The sequence below is a fragment of the Stenella coeruleoalba genome (genome assembly GCF_951394435.1).
Source record: "Stenella coeruleoalba genome assembly, chromosome: 5".
Lineage (NCBI taxonomy): Eukaryota > Metazoa > Chordata > Mammalia > Artiodactyla > Delphinidae > Stenella > Stenella coeruleoalba.
Window position 1 is genome coordinate 48,880,323 of NC_137150.1, and position 18,620 is coordinate 48,898,942.

Below are 18,620 nucleotides of genomic sequence, written 5' to 3' on the forward strand. Positions count from 1 at the left end.
AAAAGGATAACAGAGATTGGCAGAATTCCCCCCAGAACCCAGTAAATTAAATTAACTCTCAAGGAAACTCTGAGTTGTAGTTTTTAAATTACCGAGTCAGAAAGTAGAGAAACAGGGACTTCCCTGGTGGTCCAGTGGTTAAGACTCCATGCTTCCACTGCAGGGGGCACGGGTTCGATCCTTGGTCGGTGGAACTAAGGTCCTACATGGCTTGTGGCGTGGCAAAAAAAAAAAAAAGTAGAGAAAAGACATCCTGTTTCTCTTCTTTTTTGTGGTACGCGGGCCTCTCACTGTTGTGGGCTCTCCCGTTGCGGAGCACAGGCTCCGGACGCACAGGCTCAGCGGCCATGGCTCACGGGCCCACCCGCTCCGCGGCTTGTGGGATCTTCCCGGACCGGGGCACGAACCCGTGTCCTCTGCATCGGCAGGCGGACTCTTAACCACTGCGCCACCAGGGAAGCCCCTGTTTCTTTTCTTATCTCAAGCTTGCTTTCTAGTTATGAGGTGGAAGAAGGAGATGGAATAATCTAGCCTCATATTGAACAGTGTCCTGCAGAACATAACCAGAATCTTTGGAACTGTTTAACTAAGGTAAAATAGAAAAGGTGGCTGAATGGAAGAGTGAGTATATCATGACATGATACTCAGTACACTGTCATGCACCTATAGGAACACAGTGAGCCTGTTAATGGATTATGATAAGAACAGGTTATGTATGGATTAAAATGATTCTCTAATAGCAATGAATCTCCACAGCATTTTAGCATGTGGTTAGATCATGGAAAACAAAAAGCAAATCAAAACTAAGAATTTTGTGAAGTTAATATTTTTTCCTCATCTGCCAGAAATCACTCAGTCCTTGTTTCAAATTCATGGTATTTTAAAATTAGGCTAAATAGTGGAAAACATTGGAATAATGATAAAGTCACTGTCATTTCAGTCCTTTGGACTTCATTTGTAAAATGAGGCGTAGATTTTTTGTTCTTCAAACTGTCATTGGGGGACCAGCAGCATCAGACCTTTTAAATCAGAATATGCATTTGAACAAAATCCCTGCCTAATTTGTATGGTTATCAAAGTTTGAGAAGACTGACCTGGATGGCACAAAGTAACTTCCAGCTAGTAAATTCAACCATTCCGTGATTCTAGTTGGAAGAGTCCACCTTAGGTAAAAGGAGAGTCACTTTCTTAGGAGTTGTGTTTGACTTGAGTAAACAGATTGCTCAGCGAGTTGAACTAATTTTTCAGGTCATAGCTTTAACAAAGCAAACAGAAAATGAAGACTTGTTCTGCTTATATGGTGCTGTCAGCTTCCTTCCTATGACAGTAAGATTAATTTTAGTATTTAAGTGGACATAAACCAACAGGAAATTATTTCAATATTAAATTAAATAATTTAATATTTGTCGAATACCAACAATTTTCTAAGTGCCAAAAAGAACTTAGAAGGTAAGATTCCTGCTCTTGAGGCACCTAATAATGCTTTGCTTTAAAAGTCTCAGTGACTGGAGTCCTTATTAATTTAATTATAGTCTGATTCATAATTTGTTAGTTTCCAGAATGGGAAGCCATACCAATTCAGTAGACTATCTCATGCCTAAGTCGCAGGGTGATAAGCACGGTATACAGGTAAACTAACAGGCAGCTTTATCTCTGGAATGCTGTTCCCCTTGATATTGTACGTGTGATTAAGCAGCCAAAAAATCATTACAGACTATAAGCTCTGCTTTTCCCCCTTGATTTTTCTGTGGCCCAAAACAGGATGTGGTTTAATTCAAGGTCAGCAGAAATTCAATATGAAAAGATTTGAGTCCAGTAGGAAGTAGGTGGAGGTGGTAAAGAAAATGAGCTAGTCCTCTGTGAGAGGGGTGAAGACGGGTTGACAACCTTGTGTGGGAGAGGAGTGTACGCCAGAGGCTGTGAGAGAGAACTAGGTTATTATTTTCTTTTAATATTTATTTATTTATCTTGGCTGCGCTGGGTCTTAGTTGCGGGCTAAGAAGCACGGCATGTGGGCTTCCGAGTTGCAGCGTGTGAACTGTAAGTTGCGGCATGCATGTGGAATGTAGTTCCCCCACAAGGGATCGAAACCGCGCCCCCTGTATCAGGAGCGTGGAGTCTCACACACTGGACACCAGGGAAGTCCCCGAGAACTAGGGTATTAAAGGAGGCCAATGCTGGGGTGGGTGAGCTGCTGGAGTGGGGAGAATTTATTAGATAAGGTTTACATTTTCAATTGGATACGCCATCCTCAAGAACAGGTTTGCCTCTTCAAATTGGAGGGTAGCTTACATTTAATGGTTGACTGCTGTTAGGGACAGCATACTTGGTGTGCCAACATCATTAAACAAATGATACTTCTAAAAGAAGTTTGTGTGTTTTAATGGAGGCTTTTTCAACCTGACATTTTACTAGTCAACTCTGTGCCTTTCAGTTAAGCCAGACACAAGTGGGTTCTTCTGGTTCCTAAAGAAGATGAGGTAGCACTCGGGAGCTGTTGCAATTATTCTTTGTCACTTACTGGCGCACAGTTTCCCATTTTGCATTTTTTCTCTTTATTGGTACATGTCCTGACATCCTATCTGGATTGTAACTTTCTTGAAAAGAAGGGGAGAGCGTAATGCCTGCACCAACTAACCCCATAGGAGTGAATTATGCTGAGGTTTCTCAGACATCTTTTTTTTTTTTTTTTTTTTTTTGCGGTACGCGGGCCTCTCACTGCTGTGGCCTCTCCCGTTGCGGAGCACAGGCTCCAGACGCACAGGCTCAGCGGCCATGGCTCACGGGCCCGGCCGCTCCGCGGCATGTGGGATCTTCCCGGAACGGAGCACGAACCCGTGTCCCCTGCATCGGCAGGCGGACGCTCAACCACTGCGCCACCAGGGAAGCCCACTCAGACATCTTTGGCTATTCAGTGACTTTCATTAAGTAAATGTTTTATATTATTTTATTTATTCATTTTGCTGTCTCTTCAGCTTAATGGAACTCTCCACTGACAGTTCATTAAAACAAAGACATTTTATTTCAAAGGCAAAATAAGTTAAGGCTCAAACTGCCATATGTCATTATCTGTACTGTGGGAGTGAGATTGGGGAACTGCAATGGAAATGAGTGTATGTGGCTGGAGTGAAGGGAGTACCCAGATAAAGCTGGCGGTATCAATGGGGCAGTGAGAGGGCACAGGAGAAAGAAGGGGGAAAGGGAGTCATGGGGGTATTGTTTGCTATCTATGATAGCTCAGTAAGGTTAACAGAATAAAAGCTAAACTCTTACTAACAGCTGTCAGGATTCCAATCAGGAGTTTGGGTCACAACTTTTGCTCTTGAAGGTTAAGTAAAACAATTAATGTAATACTATTAGGACATGATTACACAGGACATGTGTCTACTATTTATTATCTCATTCCATTCACCAAGCAGTTTATTTCTTTGACGCACATTGGGACAAGCACTCTGATAATGACAAAATGAGAGAATGTTGGCCAAAAATATTTTAAATCCCTTAAGCTGGTGGATTTGAGCATTAATTAATTTTTTTTCTATTCAAGTCATCACAGTGAGCCAAAAGTAAGTATAATTTAGCTCAGAGCCCAATATTTATCTCTACAGGTCACAGAGTCCCTCCAAATGATCAGGACTTGCAGTTGAAACACTTTTCTCTCTTTTTAGTGACATGATCAAATGCTTAATGAAACCACAGAAGAATGCTAGGTGAAGGGAGGCAGGCTTACCCAAAGTTGAAGGTACTAGTAAGCACCATTTTAAGTACAACAGAAAGAAAATGGGCTGTGGGAGGCTTTTTCACAATGTTTACCAATGACTTCCCATTTTGTATCATGTGATTCTCAGTTGAGAAACAGGCATCAAAGATCCAGCAGCAGGATTTATTAGATGGCATAAAGAACGTGAAAAACAAATTTTCATATTTGATCTATGTACAGCAGGACACACTGGTGAGGCTAGTTAATATTGAATATAAAGGCCTACCTATTCTGAGTAGACATTTTCTTGTTAGAGCAGCTCAATCTGTAGAAAGGAAGCCATATTTTCCTAAAGATACGATTAATATGATGCCAGGTTCCTTTTAAACCCTTTAACAGAGTCCTGTTTTCTTTAAACTAAAGAGATGGCTCAATAGTTTCTCATATTTTGTTACTAAAAATGACATAATTTCTGTGCCCTGATTATCCTATATGCTTAACTGTCTGTGCCTTGTATCTATTTTATTTATTTATATTTTTTATTTTAAAATTTTATTTATTTTATTTTTTGCTACGTTGGGTCTTTGTTGCTGCACGCACACTTTTCTCTAGTTGCGGCGAGTGGGGACTACTCTTCATTGCGGTGCGCGGGCTTCTCATTGCAGTGGCTTCTCTTGTTGCAGAGCACGGACTCTAGGCGCGTGGGCTTCAGTAGTTGTGGCACGTGGGCTCAGTAGTTGTGGCTCGCGGGCTCTAGAGTGCATGCTCAGTAGTTGTGGTGCACGGGCTTAGTTGCTCTGCGGCATGTGGGATCTTCCCAGACCAGGGCTCGAACCCGTGTCCCCCGCATTGGCAGGCAGATTCTTAACCACTGCGCCACCAGGGAAGCCCCTGTATCTATTTTAATTGCATCACACTGACTTTAAAAATTAATGTCAGAGCACTTCCAGAACGGAAACATGAGGAGCTCCCTGTATACTCGCCCCAATGAAACCACCATAACTGGTGAAAATTATAAATAAAAAAGGACCATTGGATCAGACTGTGGAACAATTTTATGCCCCAGGGCACTGCCAAAAACACTGGAGCAATCAGTTGCCAATTAGTGGACGCTAACAGCTGGGAGCTATATCCATAAAGGCAAACCAGCTAAAAGCTTGATAGGGAGATGAGGAAAAGAGACAGTCAAAGAGAACCTGACTAAAACCACTGTCATCCCCCAGGGGAGGGACAAGGAGTCAGGGTGACGGTGTGCATGCCAAAGTTGCACCTTCTGAGGAGAGATATTAGAGGCTGCACACTGTGGAGGAAACAAGAGTCTATTGACCAAGTCTGGCCAACTCACAAATAAACAAGCAAACAACGACAACGACAACCAGACCTAGAGCCAGCCTGGATAGGTCTTCAGAGTTGCTACCATGGAAATGTACAGTTTGCAACAAAAAAACTTATGAGACATACAAAGAAACAGGCAATGGGACCCATACACACAGAAACTGTCTTTGAGAGGACCCATATGTTGGACTTAGCACACAAAGACTTCAAAGCAGCTGTTATAAACATGTCTAAAGAACTAAAGGAAACCATGCTTATGAGTGTAGATTCAAAATTCCTCAACAAAATATTAACAAACCGAAGTTAGCAACGTATAAAAACGATTATATGTCATAACCAAGAGGGATTTTTCCCAGGAATGCAAGACTGGCTTACATCTAAAAGTTAATGTAACAGGGCTTCCCTGGTGGCGCAGTGGTTGAGAGTCCGCCTGCCGATGCAGGGGACTGCGGGTTCGTGCCCCAATCCGGGAAGATCTCACATGCCGCGGAGCGGCTGGGTCCCGTGAGCCATGGCCGCTGAGCCTGCGCGTCCGGAGCCTGTGCTCCGCAACGGGAGACGCCACAGCAGTGAGAGGCCCGCGTACCGCAAAAAAAAAAAAAAGTTAATGTAACATATCACACCAATAGCATAAAGCACAAAACCACATGATAATCTCAATAGACACAGAAAAGGCACTAAACAAAACCCAACACCCTACATAATAAAAATAGGCAACAAACTAGGAATAGAATGGAACTTCCTCAACCTGATAAAGGGCATCTACAAAAAAACTAAAGCAATAATCACATTTAATGGTGAAAGACTGAAAACTATCCACATAAGACTGAGAACAATACAAGAATGTTAACATACTTCTCTTTATTCAACGTAATACTAGAAGTTCTATCTAATGTAATCAGGCAAGAAAAATAAAAGACATCGAGATTGGAAAGGAAGATGTAAATCAATCTGTATTCTAAAATGGCATAATCTTGCACACAGGAAATTCTAAGGAATCCACCGAGACACTATTAGAACTAATGAGTTCAGCAAGCTTGTAGGATTCAAGATATATACAAAATCATTTTATTTCTATACACCAGCAATGAATAATAAAAAATGAAATTAGGATGGGAATGTAAATCGGCACAGCCACTATGGAAAACAGTCGATGTTAACAATGTTTTAACGATGTTAAAAAATGCCAATGCATGGATAGTTGGATGGGTTGACTGATTGGCTAAATATTCATTGTGCACCTGTTCCATGCAATGGCAATCTACAAGGGCAGCGAAGGAAGAAAAGTCAATCTTCCATCATACCTTCCAGTTGAGTTTCTTCCTTTATTACATTCATTATTACATTTGTTACATATATTACACTAAATTCTTTTCATAAAAGAGGCTATGCTGGGCAGTAACCAAATTCTTCTTTCCAGAAAAGGTACTGTATGATTGAGATGATTTATGCAATTGGAAGAATTCACCAGAGAACAAAGTCTAGATTGTGAGGAACCCCAATCATTTCCAGTGTCCTCAGGTGCCCACGGTGGATTCAGGACTTCCACGCCGACGGGTCCCGGGGCACAAGCTGAAGACAGACGGTCAGCGAGAAGGCGGGACGCTCTACACGTAAAGAACCTCAAGTCCCAGAATCCCATGGGGACTCCAAGTCCCAGAAACCCGCCCGGCAAATCTACTCCGAGTCCCTAGCCGTCTGGCCGCGGACGCGACCAAGACAGGAAACTGGGGTGAGATGCCGCAGAATTTGTCCCCCACCATTTTCCTTGTAGGGAGGGGCTTTTTACAGAACTATAGGTACCTCAGTCGTCACATTCTCTCAGTTACAGCCCATGAAAGGCCCCCTGCCGGCAAGTTTTTTGTGATGTTCAGCATCCCCCCCTCCTCTCTCCCCTTTTCCTTGCCCCCGTAAGAATGGTTCAGCCGGGCATCTTGAGTTGGATCGATGGTTGCACCCGCCCTCCCCCGGAATGTGGGCCTTTGGAGCGTGTGAGGTGGGAGGGGCGGAGGTGGGAGGCGTGCTGGGCCCCGGCTGCAGCAGAGGCAGTGTCTGCCGCTGGCGGTGGGGGGAGCCGTGCGGGTTCCGGCTGCCCCGGCGAGGCGACCTCTGGGCCCGCGCCGCGGGCGTGGAGGACAGGTAGGCGAGCGGGCAGCCGCGGCTCCGGGAGAAACTCGGGCCTCGGAGTCCCCTACGGCGCCCGCTGCGCCCCTCGGCCTCCAGCGTTGAGGCGGGGGAGGAAGGAGATGCCGACCCAGAGAGACAGCAGTACCATGTCTCACCCGATCGCAGGCGGCGGCGGCAGCGGGGACCATTCTCACCAGGTCCGGGTGAAAGCCTACTACCGCGGGTGAGTGTGTGGGGTGGGGGTGGGGGTGAGAGGGAAGGGGAGAGGCCAGCTGGACTTGGCCTGGAGGGGCGGCGGGTGTGGGGCTGGAGATGTGGAAGGGATGGGCTGGGCGGGCAAGTTGGGGGACTCGGGATGGGTGACCGAGTGGTCGGGGGAGGAGCACGGGGCACTGGATTGCGGCACCCCCAAGGTGTGGCGCAGGGCGCCCTGGAATCGCGCGCTGAGGGTCCTGAGCAGGGTCCGAGGGAGGAGCCTTGGCGTAAGTAGGTCCACCTGGTGGGTCCGAGAGACTCGTCTACCAAGAGATTTACAAGAGCTTTACGTCTTTAAGTCTGGATGTATTAGGGGTTGAGAGTTGATTCTGAGTGATGCCTTAGTTAACTAAGTTTACCATGGGTTTAAAAGACAGGATTGCTTCAGTTTGTTGACCCTTTTGATTACCAGCAGGCCTAAAGCCTCTGGTTCTCTAAGTCAGGTTTGTCTTTATCACATAGAAGAGTTCGCGACGTGTACCTGGACTGTGGTCAGGCTGCCAGTATATTAGACATAGGAGTTATTATTTGAGTAAAGTTGATGCGTTTTCAGGGATATGCATTAGGTACTTATGTCTCGCCAAGATTAGGTTGTATATGTGTAAATTAAAATTTGTGAACGCTTCTTTGTCAGTGTTGCTTCAAGGACTGTCCGATAGGGTGAGATATTGCAAGAAGAGGATGAGCATAGGCACAGTTTTAAAATCTGTGATCTTTACTCATATTATTACCTAAGTTATAACTATTGTGGTTACCAGAAATGATCCAGTCCTAAAATCAGTGTATTAAATCATATTCCGTAGTATGACCGTGGTTTGAAATTTCTTAGAGATAACTATATTTGGGAGCATTAGAAAGTTGAACTGTTAGTGTGAGCATAAAGGTTTGAAACTAAGGGTTAACAGAACACCCGACCGCTGTGGCCTGTCTTACTGCTTGTTCAAGCAGAAGTAAATTGCTTTAAAAAACTCAAGCACTAGGAGGTTTGAAACTGCAGTACATACTTTTACATTCCTTAGAGGATCAGTGAAGATAGCAAACTTTCAAAATGCCTCTCTTGTTTTGATTTCAAAGAAAATATAAGCCCCTAAATGTCTTACTGATTTGATGTAAGGACTTCTAGTTTGTTTGCTGCCGTGAAGCCTCTGACCTCTCTCTGTTCATTAGCTTGACTGTATTTAGTAGTAGTTTAGAGGAGTTATTTTGGACAGTAACAGTGTTTTTGCTTAAATTGATCAGGGAAGTCTTGATTTTCAAACAATAGCTACGCACTTTGCACTGTGGAAAAAAAAAGCTTTGCTTCCTTTACCTTACCTTTAATTTGACAGATGAGATATTTCGCTTTAGAATGTGTTCCATTTTATAGTTGACGGTCTGTGAGTTGTTAGGTACAGAGAATGAAATATAGTACATTTTCTTTTTTTTAAATAGTGTCTGATTATTGACAGTTTAAAAAACGAGGTTAAAAAATAAATACACGCACATGGTAGGAAAGTGCAAATTGTTCAGAAGTATAAAATAAAAAGTGTTCCCCATTCAGTCCTCCCAACCTTCAGAGGTAATTACTATTGATAGTTTATTTCTTGTTCTTCTGGAGGTTGCCTTTATTACTTTAAAAGTTATACTTCCGTTTCGTGATTTATCAACTTTACATGGTATCTATTGATTCCTTCCTCTGAAGATGCGAAATTGGATGCACACTACATTTTGCTTCCTCGCTCCCTGATACCTCTCAAGTTTTGATTGTTACAGTATAATTTTTAGTTCTCCGGTTTATCTTTCTGACTTTAAATAATATAAATTTTTGACTTATTCATTTCAGGTAGTTTCCAATGATTCCAACTATGAAACACAAAGAAACTAGTGCTTCTTCCTTTTTTCCTATTTTTTTTAGTTTGACAAGTGTAAATAGGCCTAGTTAGTAAATTAAAATCATTGTAAGCTTCTCTTTTGGAAAGAAATCAAAGTCTTTAGAATGTAGGTATCATATAATATTTTCTTGGTTTATTGCTCCAATTATTTTTTTTTTTAAAGAGGATAAGGACGGCTTCCCTGGTGGCGCAGTGGTTAAGAATCCGCCTGCCAATGCAGGGGACACGGGTTCCAGCCCTGGTCAGGGAAGATCCCACATGCCGCGGAGCAACTAAGCCCGTGCACCACAACTACTGAGTCTGCGCTCTAGAGCCTGCGAGCCACAACTACTGAGCCTGCGTGCCACAACTACTGAGCCTGCATGCCACAACTACTGAAGCCCGCACGCCTAGAGCCTGTGCTCCGCAGCAAGAGAAGCCACTGCAATGAGAAGCCCGCGCACCGCAACGAAGAGTAGCCCCCGCTCGTGGCAACTAGAGAAAGCCCATGCGCAGCAACGAAGACCCAATGCAGCCAAACATAAATAAATAAAATAAATAAAAAGTTCCCTTTAAAAAATAAATAAATTTAAAAAAATAAATAAAAGAGCATAAGGACTTATAACCCTTTTACTGTTTGACTAAAACGTCTCCAAGACATTCAAGTTAACATTTTCTTTGCTTGTTTTTAAAAACCTATGAATTTTGCTAAGTAATGAATCAACCCCTTGCCCTTCAGTGCTTTTATTCAATGAAAACTTTCTAATAGTGCCTTCATTCCAAGCCTCATTTAAAGACAACATCAGCACTCTAAATTGTACCAATTTCTGTCCTCTGAAATTAGATCTGTTAAGATTATATGTTTATTAACAATAGTCTAAACTGATGGTTATGATATTACTTAGTCAGCTGCCCATTACTACAAATGGAAGTAAAATGAGTCACCAATGAGGATAGTTAATAAACGGGTTGGCTAAGTAGAACACCTGCCTGATTTTAAAGTAGAAAATTCTTCCCTTACTATCAAGAAATGTACGGACAATCTGCATTTGAAAAAGTTTCTTTTCCTTCAGATCATCTGAACGGCCGTTATCGATTTTCCCCCATCTCCTTCTAACAATATTTCTTTCCAGTGAATATTGAAATCTCAGAATAGACAGAATATTTTAGTGAATGAATTGCCGTCTCCTTTCAATGATGTGTTTAGTGTTCTCATGCTGTTTAATTTGTTCTTAGTGCAACTGTGATGTCTCCCTAGATATAGCAGATATTTAATTAGCCTTTTTCTAATTTTTATTCAGGAGATTAATAGCACTGAGAATCTGATTTTATTGGAGGCCACCTAAGAGTGCCTGTCTCCTGGCCTGTACTCCTCTTTCCTCACCACAGGAGCTTGTCAATGAGTGGCCTGCCTTCCTTCAATCATTACCTTGTGGTGTTAGCTTGGAGGAGGAGAAACAGGTTTTGTGGGTTAGTGGTAGATTGCCATTGTGTGTGCTATCGTTCTATAAAGTTACTTGATATTACAGGGTAAAATTTAACAAGGAAATGTCTGAATTACTCGTTTCTTTACGTTATAAATGTAAGAGAAATTTTGCAAAGAGCTTGTAAAAAAGCTTTTTAAACCAGTGTTGTTGAGCAGTTATGAATCCAGAGGATTCTTTCTGTGAACATCTACAAATAAAAAGGGATGAACTCCTTGCGTATTTGGAAAGTATAGCTGGTTTAGTGACGAAGTATGCAGGATTTTTCTCACTGTGAACAAGTCTTGGCAAGACTTGTTTTTAAAAGTATTGCAAAATAATTTTAGTGATATACTTTAGCAATGGTTCTAAGGAAATAAAAATGATATATTAAGTTGAAAGTTGGGGGAATGTGAGTCATTGGTCATGCAGCTTCTGGCATGTCACCTAACCATAGGGCAGCAGATCTGTAGCTTCACCAGAGAGAAAGAAGGGACATGGTGGCCTGGTGCCAAAACCAAAACAACCGTCTCAGAAATTTGGATTAGATAATGTGGAGATAAATTGCTTGTTAGCAGTGAGGACTGAAGCTGAAGAGTTACGGGAGAGGCTGGTGAGGCCGGGATCACCCGTGTGCAAACTGAAGGGCTGAGGAAACAGAGGAGAAAAAAGCAGCTCTCTACAGAGAATAATTTCCTGGATAGCTTTCTAATACAGCTCCCAAACCTCTTATTAAAGTAACTTGAGTGTTTGTTTTCTTTATGGTTGAAATGAGCCTAATTAAAACACTCCAGTCTTGTTTAGGATTTCACATTTTACCAAAGTGTGTTTAAACTCAGTTTAATAAATATTGTTGAACAACTACTATAAGCCAGGCACATGGTACTGGGGTGGGCACAGAGGATGTAGAGTCAATAATACAAGGCTCTGCCCTTTAGGAACCAAGAGACTTGTGGGAGGAAAGACTTTAAAAAGTTAATAAAGGGATGTGTGTGTGTGTGTCTGTGTGTGTGTGTGTGTGTGTCTGTGTATGTAAGGTACGTGCTAGGATGGCTACTGGGGAGAAGTTTGGGGTGAGGGAAGCCCTCCAAGAGGATGAAATGTTTGATGCTTTTAAAGGATAAGTAGGTTTGCCTGGTGGATTATGATGTTGGGTGGGAGGTCATTCCAGGCATTGCACAGCTGCATGATACGTTTGGAGAATTAAGATCAGTTTAGTCGTTAGTCCCATAGTCATTCCTCATTAGGACATAAAGTGTGAAGTGGACACTGATGAGAAGTGAGCTAATAAGAAGGTTCACAAGCACTAGATCATGAAGACTCTCGAATATCATACTTTGGGCTTCAGACTTTTTCTTGTTGGTGAAGGTTTTAAGTAAGAGGGATGCACGGTTTAGATTTTTATTTTAGAAAGATCACTCTTGGAACCAGTATAGTAGACGAATTAGCAATGGATGAGACTAATCTGGTGGCTTTGGAAGTAGTCCAAGTGAGAGATTCTGAGGAGTTGGAAAAGAGGATATGGATTCAATGGCAATTTTAGGGGGTAGAGTCAATATGAATTAGAGAATGATTGCCTGTGGAGAAGAGAGAGGGTCTGAGTCAGACATGGATTTCTCATTTGGAGAGACTAGGGAATAGAAAAGAAAGAGATTTATTAGAGAGGGTAATTAATTACCTGGAACAAGTAATCAAATTTTGAACTCAGGGTGCTTTGGGAGCATCCAGGGGGAAATGTCCAGAATTAACTGACCAACCGTTTTTTGTGTGCCTGCTCTGTGTCCCCAGCACTCTGCATGACAGCTAACCTATGTAGGAGTATGGCTGAGAATGATGATAGGAACAAAAATGCCACCAATGGCCAAATACAGATCACAAAGACAAGGCACTAAAGCTAAATTTTAAAAATACAGAGATATATAAAGTAGGCTCTCACCCCCTCTTCATAGGGATAGCCATTGTTAACAGTTGGGGATATTCTACATCATATCAATATATCTGTAAGTGTAGGTGTGTGTATACATACAGACACACCCTTTTATTTTTCCAATAAATGGGTTCATATTTCTATACATGTTTCTTTAACTTGAGTTTTTTCATTCATGGTCATTTTTCCATGTCAGGATAGACAGATAAATAGGTAGATACATACAGATAGAGCAATCCACCTCTTTCATTATAATTGGTACATAGTGTTCCATAGTATTGTTATACCACAGTTCATTTAATCTTTTTTTCTGATTGATGAACTTTCGTTAAATCGCTTTGTCAAATCATGTTGAAGGAACATCCTTATAGTTAATATGTATTCTTGCAAACATGGTCAAAGATATGCCTGCTTTAAAACTTGATATTATCTTCCAAAAATGTATCAATTGACATTCCCAGCAAGTGTACAAATGAAGCATTTTCCTTATGCTCCCATTGCATGTTATTGGTCTTTAAAATTTTTGCAAATACAATTGGCAAAAAATGCTAACTTTTTTTTAAACAATATTGAGAGGTAGATATCATTATCTCCATTTTATGGATGATAACTTCGAGGCTTAGTAAAGCATAATACAAAGCTGAGTCTTACCCTTCAGAGAAATTTCCCTTTACCCTTTTACTGTATTGATGGGGTTTTTAAGATTACTTTTTTCTTTATTGTCAAATTCATATTTCACAGTTATTCTTTTCAAGTCAATTTTCTATCTCCTTGATTTTTAAAAATGGAAGTTTCATTATGGTTTTCTTATAATTAACAATTAATTTGAGGGGGTTATGAATATTTCCTTAAAACCTTTGACCCAGTAATTTTACCATCCATGGATAATCCTGCCTACAAAACTCTTTTTTCTCTGATTGTACTATATTTAATTTAGGAGAGAAGCTTATGTTGAGAAAGCAGAAGGACTGAATATGGTTCTTTTTCAGGTTTATTTTTAAAAGCAATTAGTCCTAAGGAAAAACTTTAGTTTCTATATTTTAGAACATAGGAACATAATGAATGCTTAAAACTGTTTGACCGCTGAAGCAAAAATGCTTTTTTTTTTTAAATTCAGCTAAAACTATATCTGAATTTGCCATTTTGGGCATCTTTGTGGTGAAGCAGACTGTATTCTGTTGAAGTCCAGTGGTAAGCTAATTTATGCCAACACTGAAGTTAAAACCAGGAAAAATAAGAATCTTCCATGCATGATTTGTTTTGTACCTTTAGAAGTAATATCTTTATTTTGCAGCTTACTTTTAGCTTTGGTACTATAATAAGGATTTGGTGATTGTGGGGTATATGAACATGGTGCCTTCCAATTACTTGGAGAGTTATTTATAAGAAACTCCCTTAAATGTTTTAGTTCCTGGAACTTAAGGAGTGGCAGTTGGTAAATCATGACTCCTTCATTGAGTCCCTTTAGGATGTATGTACTTATTACTTTTAAAGGATTACACATGTTTTAAAAATATTTGTATTTTCTGGGCTTCCCTGGTGGCGCAGTGGTTGAGAGTCCGCCTGCCGATGCAGGGGACACGGGTTCGTGCCCTGGTCCGGGAAGATCCCACATGTCACGGAGCGGCTGGGCCCCATGAGCCATGGCTGCTGAGCCTGTGTGTCCGGAGCCTGTGCTCCGCAACGGGAGAGGCCACAGCAGTGAGAGGCCCGCGTACTGCAAAAAAAAAAAAAAGAAAATTTGTATTTTCTGATAAATATTTTACAGCTCTTGAAAAATAAGGTTTCTGAAAATTCCCTGTTGTTTGGAGATGTGCTTACGTATTTGTTAATTTTAACTACGTGTGGACCTTAATAAGGAAGTCTTATTTTGATGACATCTGATCATACTAACTTTTTCTCCTTGCATTCAAAAAAGATAATGTCACGCTTGTTCTTTGCCAGGGAAATTCAGTGGGAGCCTTTTCTTCTCTTCTGATTTAATTCTAAAATATACTCTCTGAATCCTCACCCCCTCATACTAGTAACCTTGAGGATATTTTGAAAGAAAAATTGCTTTAAGGTAAGCAGGTTCCCTTTTCTAAAAATAATTAATTTATGTATTTATTTTTGGCCGTGCTGGGTCTTCATTTCTGTGCGAGGGCTTTCTCTAGTTGTGGCAAGCGGGGGCCACTCTTCATCGCAGTGCGCGGGCCTCCCACTGTTGTGGCCTCTCTTGTTGCGGAGCACAGGCTCCAGATGCGCAGGCTCAGTAGTTGTGGCTCACAGGCCCAGTTGCTCCGCGGCATGTGGGATCTTCCCAGACCAGGGCTCGAACCCATGTCCCCTGCATTGGCAGGCAGATTCTCAACCACTGCGCCACCAGGGAAGCCCCAGCAAGTTCCCTTTTAATGTCACTAGAAGAAGGAGCTATTTTAAAATATATTTAAAATATATTTAAACATATACTATATATACTATTAAAATATACTGTTTAAAATATAAATTTTAAAAATAATTAAAACAGGGACTTCCCTGGTGGTCCAGTGGTTAAGACTTTGCCTTCCATTGCAGGGGGTGTGGGTTCGATCCCTGGTCAGGGAGCTAAGATCCCACATGCCTCGCAGCCAAAAAACCAAAACATAAAACAGAAGCAAGGACTTCCCTGGTGGTGCAGTGGTTAAGAATCCTCCTGCCAATGCAGGGGACACGGGTTCGAGCCCTGGTCCAGGAAGATCACACATGCCGTGGAGCAACTAAGCCTGTGCACCACAACTACTGAGCCTGCTCTCTAGAGCCCGTGAGCCACAACTACTGAGCCCGTGTGCCACAACTACTGAAGCCCGCATGCCTAGAGCCTGTGGTCCGCAACAAGAGAAGCCACCTCAGTGAGAAGCCCACACACCACGACGAAGAGTAGCCCCCACTTGCTGCAACTAAGGATAGCCTGCCCCCAACATCGAAGACCCAACACAGCCAAAAATAAATTTAAAAAAAAAAAAAAAGAAACCAGAAGCAATATTGTAACAAATTCAACAAAGACTTTAAAAATGATCCACATCAAAACAAATCTTAAAAAAAAATTAAAACAATTTTTAAAATTTATAACAGTCATTTAAATTTGTTTTATATCTTATTTATAATTATCATAAAATCATACCTTTACATGGTAGAAAAAATAATAATATTCTATGCCGTTCAGAAAGGTCTAAGTATTGGTTTGGCCAAAAAGGTCGTTCAGGTTTTTCCCTAACATCTTAAAAACCCAAATGAACTTTTTGGCCAACCCAATACAAAGTACATCTTCTTTCCATCTCTAGTCTCTCCTTAATCCCCTGTTCCACCACCTAGAGTTAACTACTATTAAAATTCTGCTTTCTTTTATTATATCTGTTGATCAGTATGGAAGATGAGGAATTTAGCACTTCTTCATTGCCTCCTCTCCTGACTATTTTTAGTTTTTCTTGTGGTTACATTTATAACTTAAATAATATACCTCCTCCCGCTTTTCTTTTTTATTTATAATTGTGGTAAAAAAATTTTAATTGACCATCTTAACCATTTTTAAGTGTACAGTTGAGCAGTGTTAATTATATTCACATTGTTATGTGACCAATCTCCAGAACTTTTTCATTTTGCAAAACTGAAACTACATACTAACAACTCTCCCATTCTTCTCCAACCCCCAACCCCTGGCAACTACTCTTCTGTTGTCTGTTTCTATGAATTTGACTACTCTAGATACTTCATATAAATGGAGTCATACAGTGTTTGTCTTTTTGTGGCTGGCTTATTTCATTTAACATAACGTCTTCAAGCTTCATTCATATTGTAGCATGTGTCAGAATTTCCTTTCTCTTTAATGCTGAGTAATATTTCTTTGTATTTATATATCACATTTAGTTTATGTATTCATCCGTCAGTGGACACTTGGGTTGCCTCCACCTTTTGGCTATTGTGAATAATGCTGCTATGAATGTGGATGTACAAATATCTTTTGGATTCCCTGTTTTCAGTTCTTTTGGATATATGTACCCAGAAGTGGAATTGCTGGATCATATGGAAATACTATTTTTAATTTTTTTGAGGAGCATCCATACTGTTTTCTATAGCTGCTGCACCATTTTTCATTCCCACCAACAGAGCACAAGGTGCTAATTTCTCCACATCTTCGATTATACTCGTTCTGTTTTTTTCATAGTAGCCATCCTAATGGATGTAAGGTGACCTTTCATTATGTTTTTCTCTTATTGGCGTATAGTTCATTTACAATGTTGTGTTAATTTCTGCTGTATCATTATAGTTTTGATTTACATTTCTCTAATAATTAGTGATGATAAACATCTTTTTTTTTTTAACATCTTTATTGGAGTATAATTGCTTGACAATGGTGTGTTAGTTTCTGCTTTACAACAAAGTGAATCAGTTATACATATACATCTATCCCCATATCTCTTCCCTCTTGCATTTCCCTGAACATCTTTTTGCTAAGCTTGTTGGCCATTTGTATATCCTCTTTGGAGAAGTGTCTGTTCAAGTCCTTTGACTGTTTTTAAGTTTCAAGTTATTTGTTTTTTTCTTGTCCCCTGCTTTTACATTTAATTATTAGTTGTAAATATATTGACTCTCCACTAAGAAAGAGACATTTTTGAATTTACACTTCCTTTTGCTTTCTCTACATCTTGATTTTTCTTGGTAATTTTTATATTGTAAAGGTTTATAACATTATTCTGTTCTTTAACTCCTATTTTTTTTAAGTAATTTTAAAAAGCATTTATAATGAATTTTTATGTAAGTGTGATGCACTTGAAAAGCCAAGAAGTGTGTTTAGATGCTTAGAGAAGGAAAAGTAATCATGTGTCAGTAAAACTTCTTTTAAGGGTTCCTGTTAACTTTAGTTTTGGGGGCTGGTATGTTTTCTCCGTAAATTTTATCCCATCTGTTTTCAATCATCTAGGATTTTCTCATACTTTTTGGTCTGCTGCTGCTGCCGTTTTCGTGTTCTAAGACTTTGATAAACTTGTCATTTCAGTTTTCTGTCATTTCATTAGGCCCTTAGGATGAAAGATTATAGATGTTTGTTCCCTCCACCATTTTAAACCAGAAGCATCTATTTTTGTTTTCTTTTGTTTTGTTTTTCTGTGTATTTTTTAGAAGGTTGGATTATTTTTATCTAATAAGGGTGCACTTCTATTTAAAGTGTTATATGAATTAATAATGTTTTAAAATTTATTGAACACATTTAGAGTATGCTATATGCTAGGTACTATTATAAGTATTTTAAGCATGAATTCACTTAATCCATTAAATCCTTATAATATCATAGGAGATAATATTATTCTCATTTTATAGATGAGGAAATTGAACCAACAGAGAAGTTAAATAAATCACCTAAGGTTATACAGCTGGTAAGTGATAGAACCTGGATTCAAACCCAAGCATACTGGCTTTAGCTCTCATGGTCTTAACCATTATACTATGGTTGCCTCGTATATGTCACTCATCCATTGTGGGATGCTTTTTTTTGTTGTTGTTTTTTTCATGGTACGCGGGCCTCTCACTGCTGTGGCTGCTCCCATTGCGGAGCACAGGCTCTGGACGCGCAGGCTCAGCGGCCATGGCTCATGGGCCCAGCCGCTCCGCGGCATGTGGGATCTTCCCAGACCGGGTCACGAACCCGTGTTCCCTGCATCGGCAGGCGGACTCTCAACCGCTGCGCCACCAGGGAAGCCCTGGAATGCTTTTTATTTTACATTTCCTCATGCTTTTTTTAGAGACCAACATATGACACCTCCGTTCACTCAACATATATTAATTGAACATCCATTCTGAGCCAGACGCTGCTTCAGATATTGGTGATGCAGCAGTGAGCAAAACAAAATGCCTGCTCGCATGTTTAGTTGGGGGAGACAGACTGTAAAATATGTATAATTTATATATGCTGGCAACGTATTTTCTCTGAAGAATAAAAAACAATTAACTAG

General features: G+C 40.6%; 1 protein-coding gene across 4 annotated transcripts in view; it reads left to right on the forward strand.

Annotated features, from left to right (window-relative positions):
• Window positions 1-6,979: 6,979 nt before the first annotated feature.
• Window positions 6,980-18,620, forward strand: part of PRKCI (protein kinase C iota) — a 79,994-nt gene continuing 68,353 nt past the window's right edge. The window contains exons 1-2 of one of the 4 annotated variants that reach the window (XM_079923381.1): window positions 7,149-7,174; window positions 7,328-7,385. Coding sequence is in view for 2 of the 4 variants with exons in the window: in XM_079923383.1 (XP_079779509.1) it covers window positions 7,282-7,385 (104 nt within the window). In the remaining 2 variants the exon portion in view is untranslated. Of the gene's footprint in view, window positions 7,386-17,987; window positions 18,045-18,620 lie in introns of those variants that run through there. The other 3 variants (XM_079923383.1, XM_079923380.1, XM_079923382.1) reach the window with 3 other exon arrangements.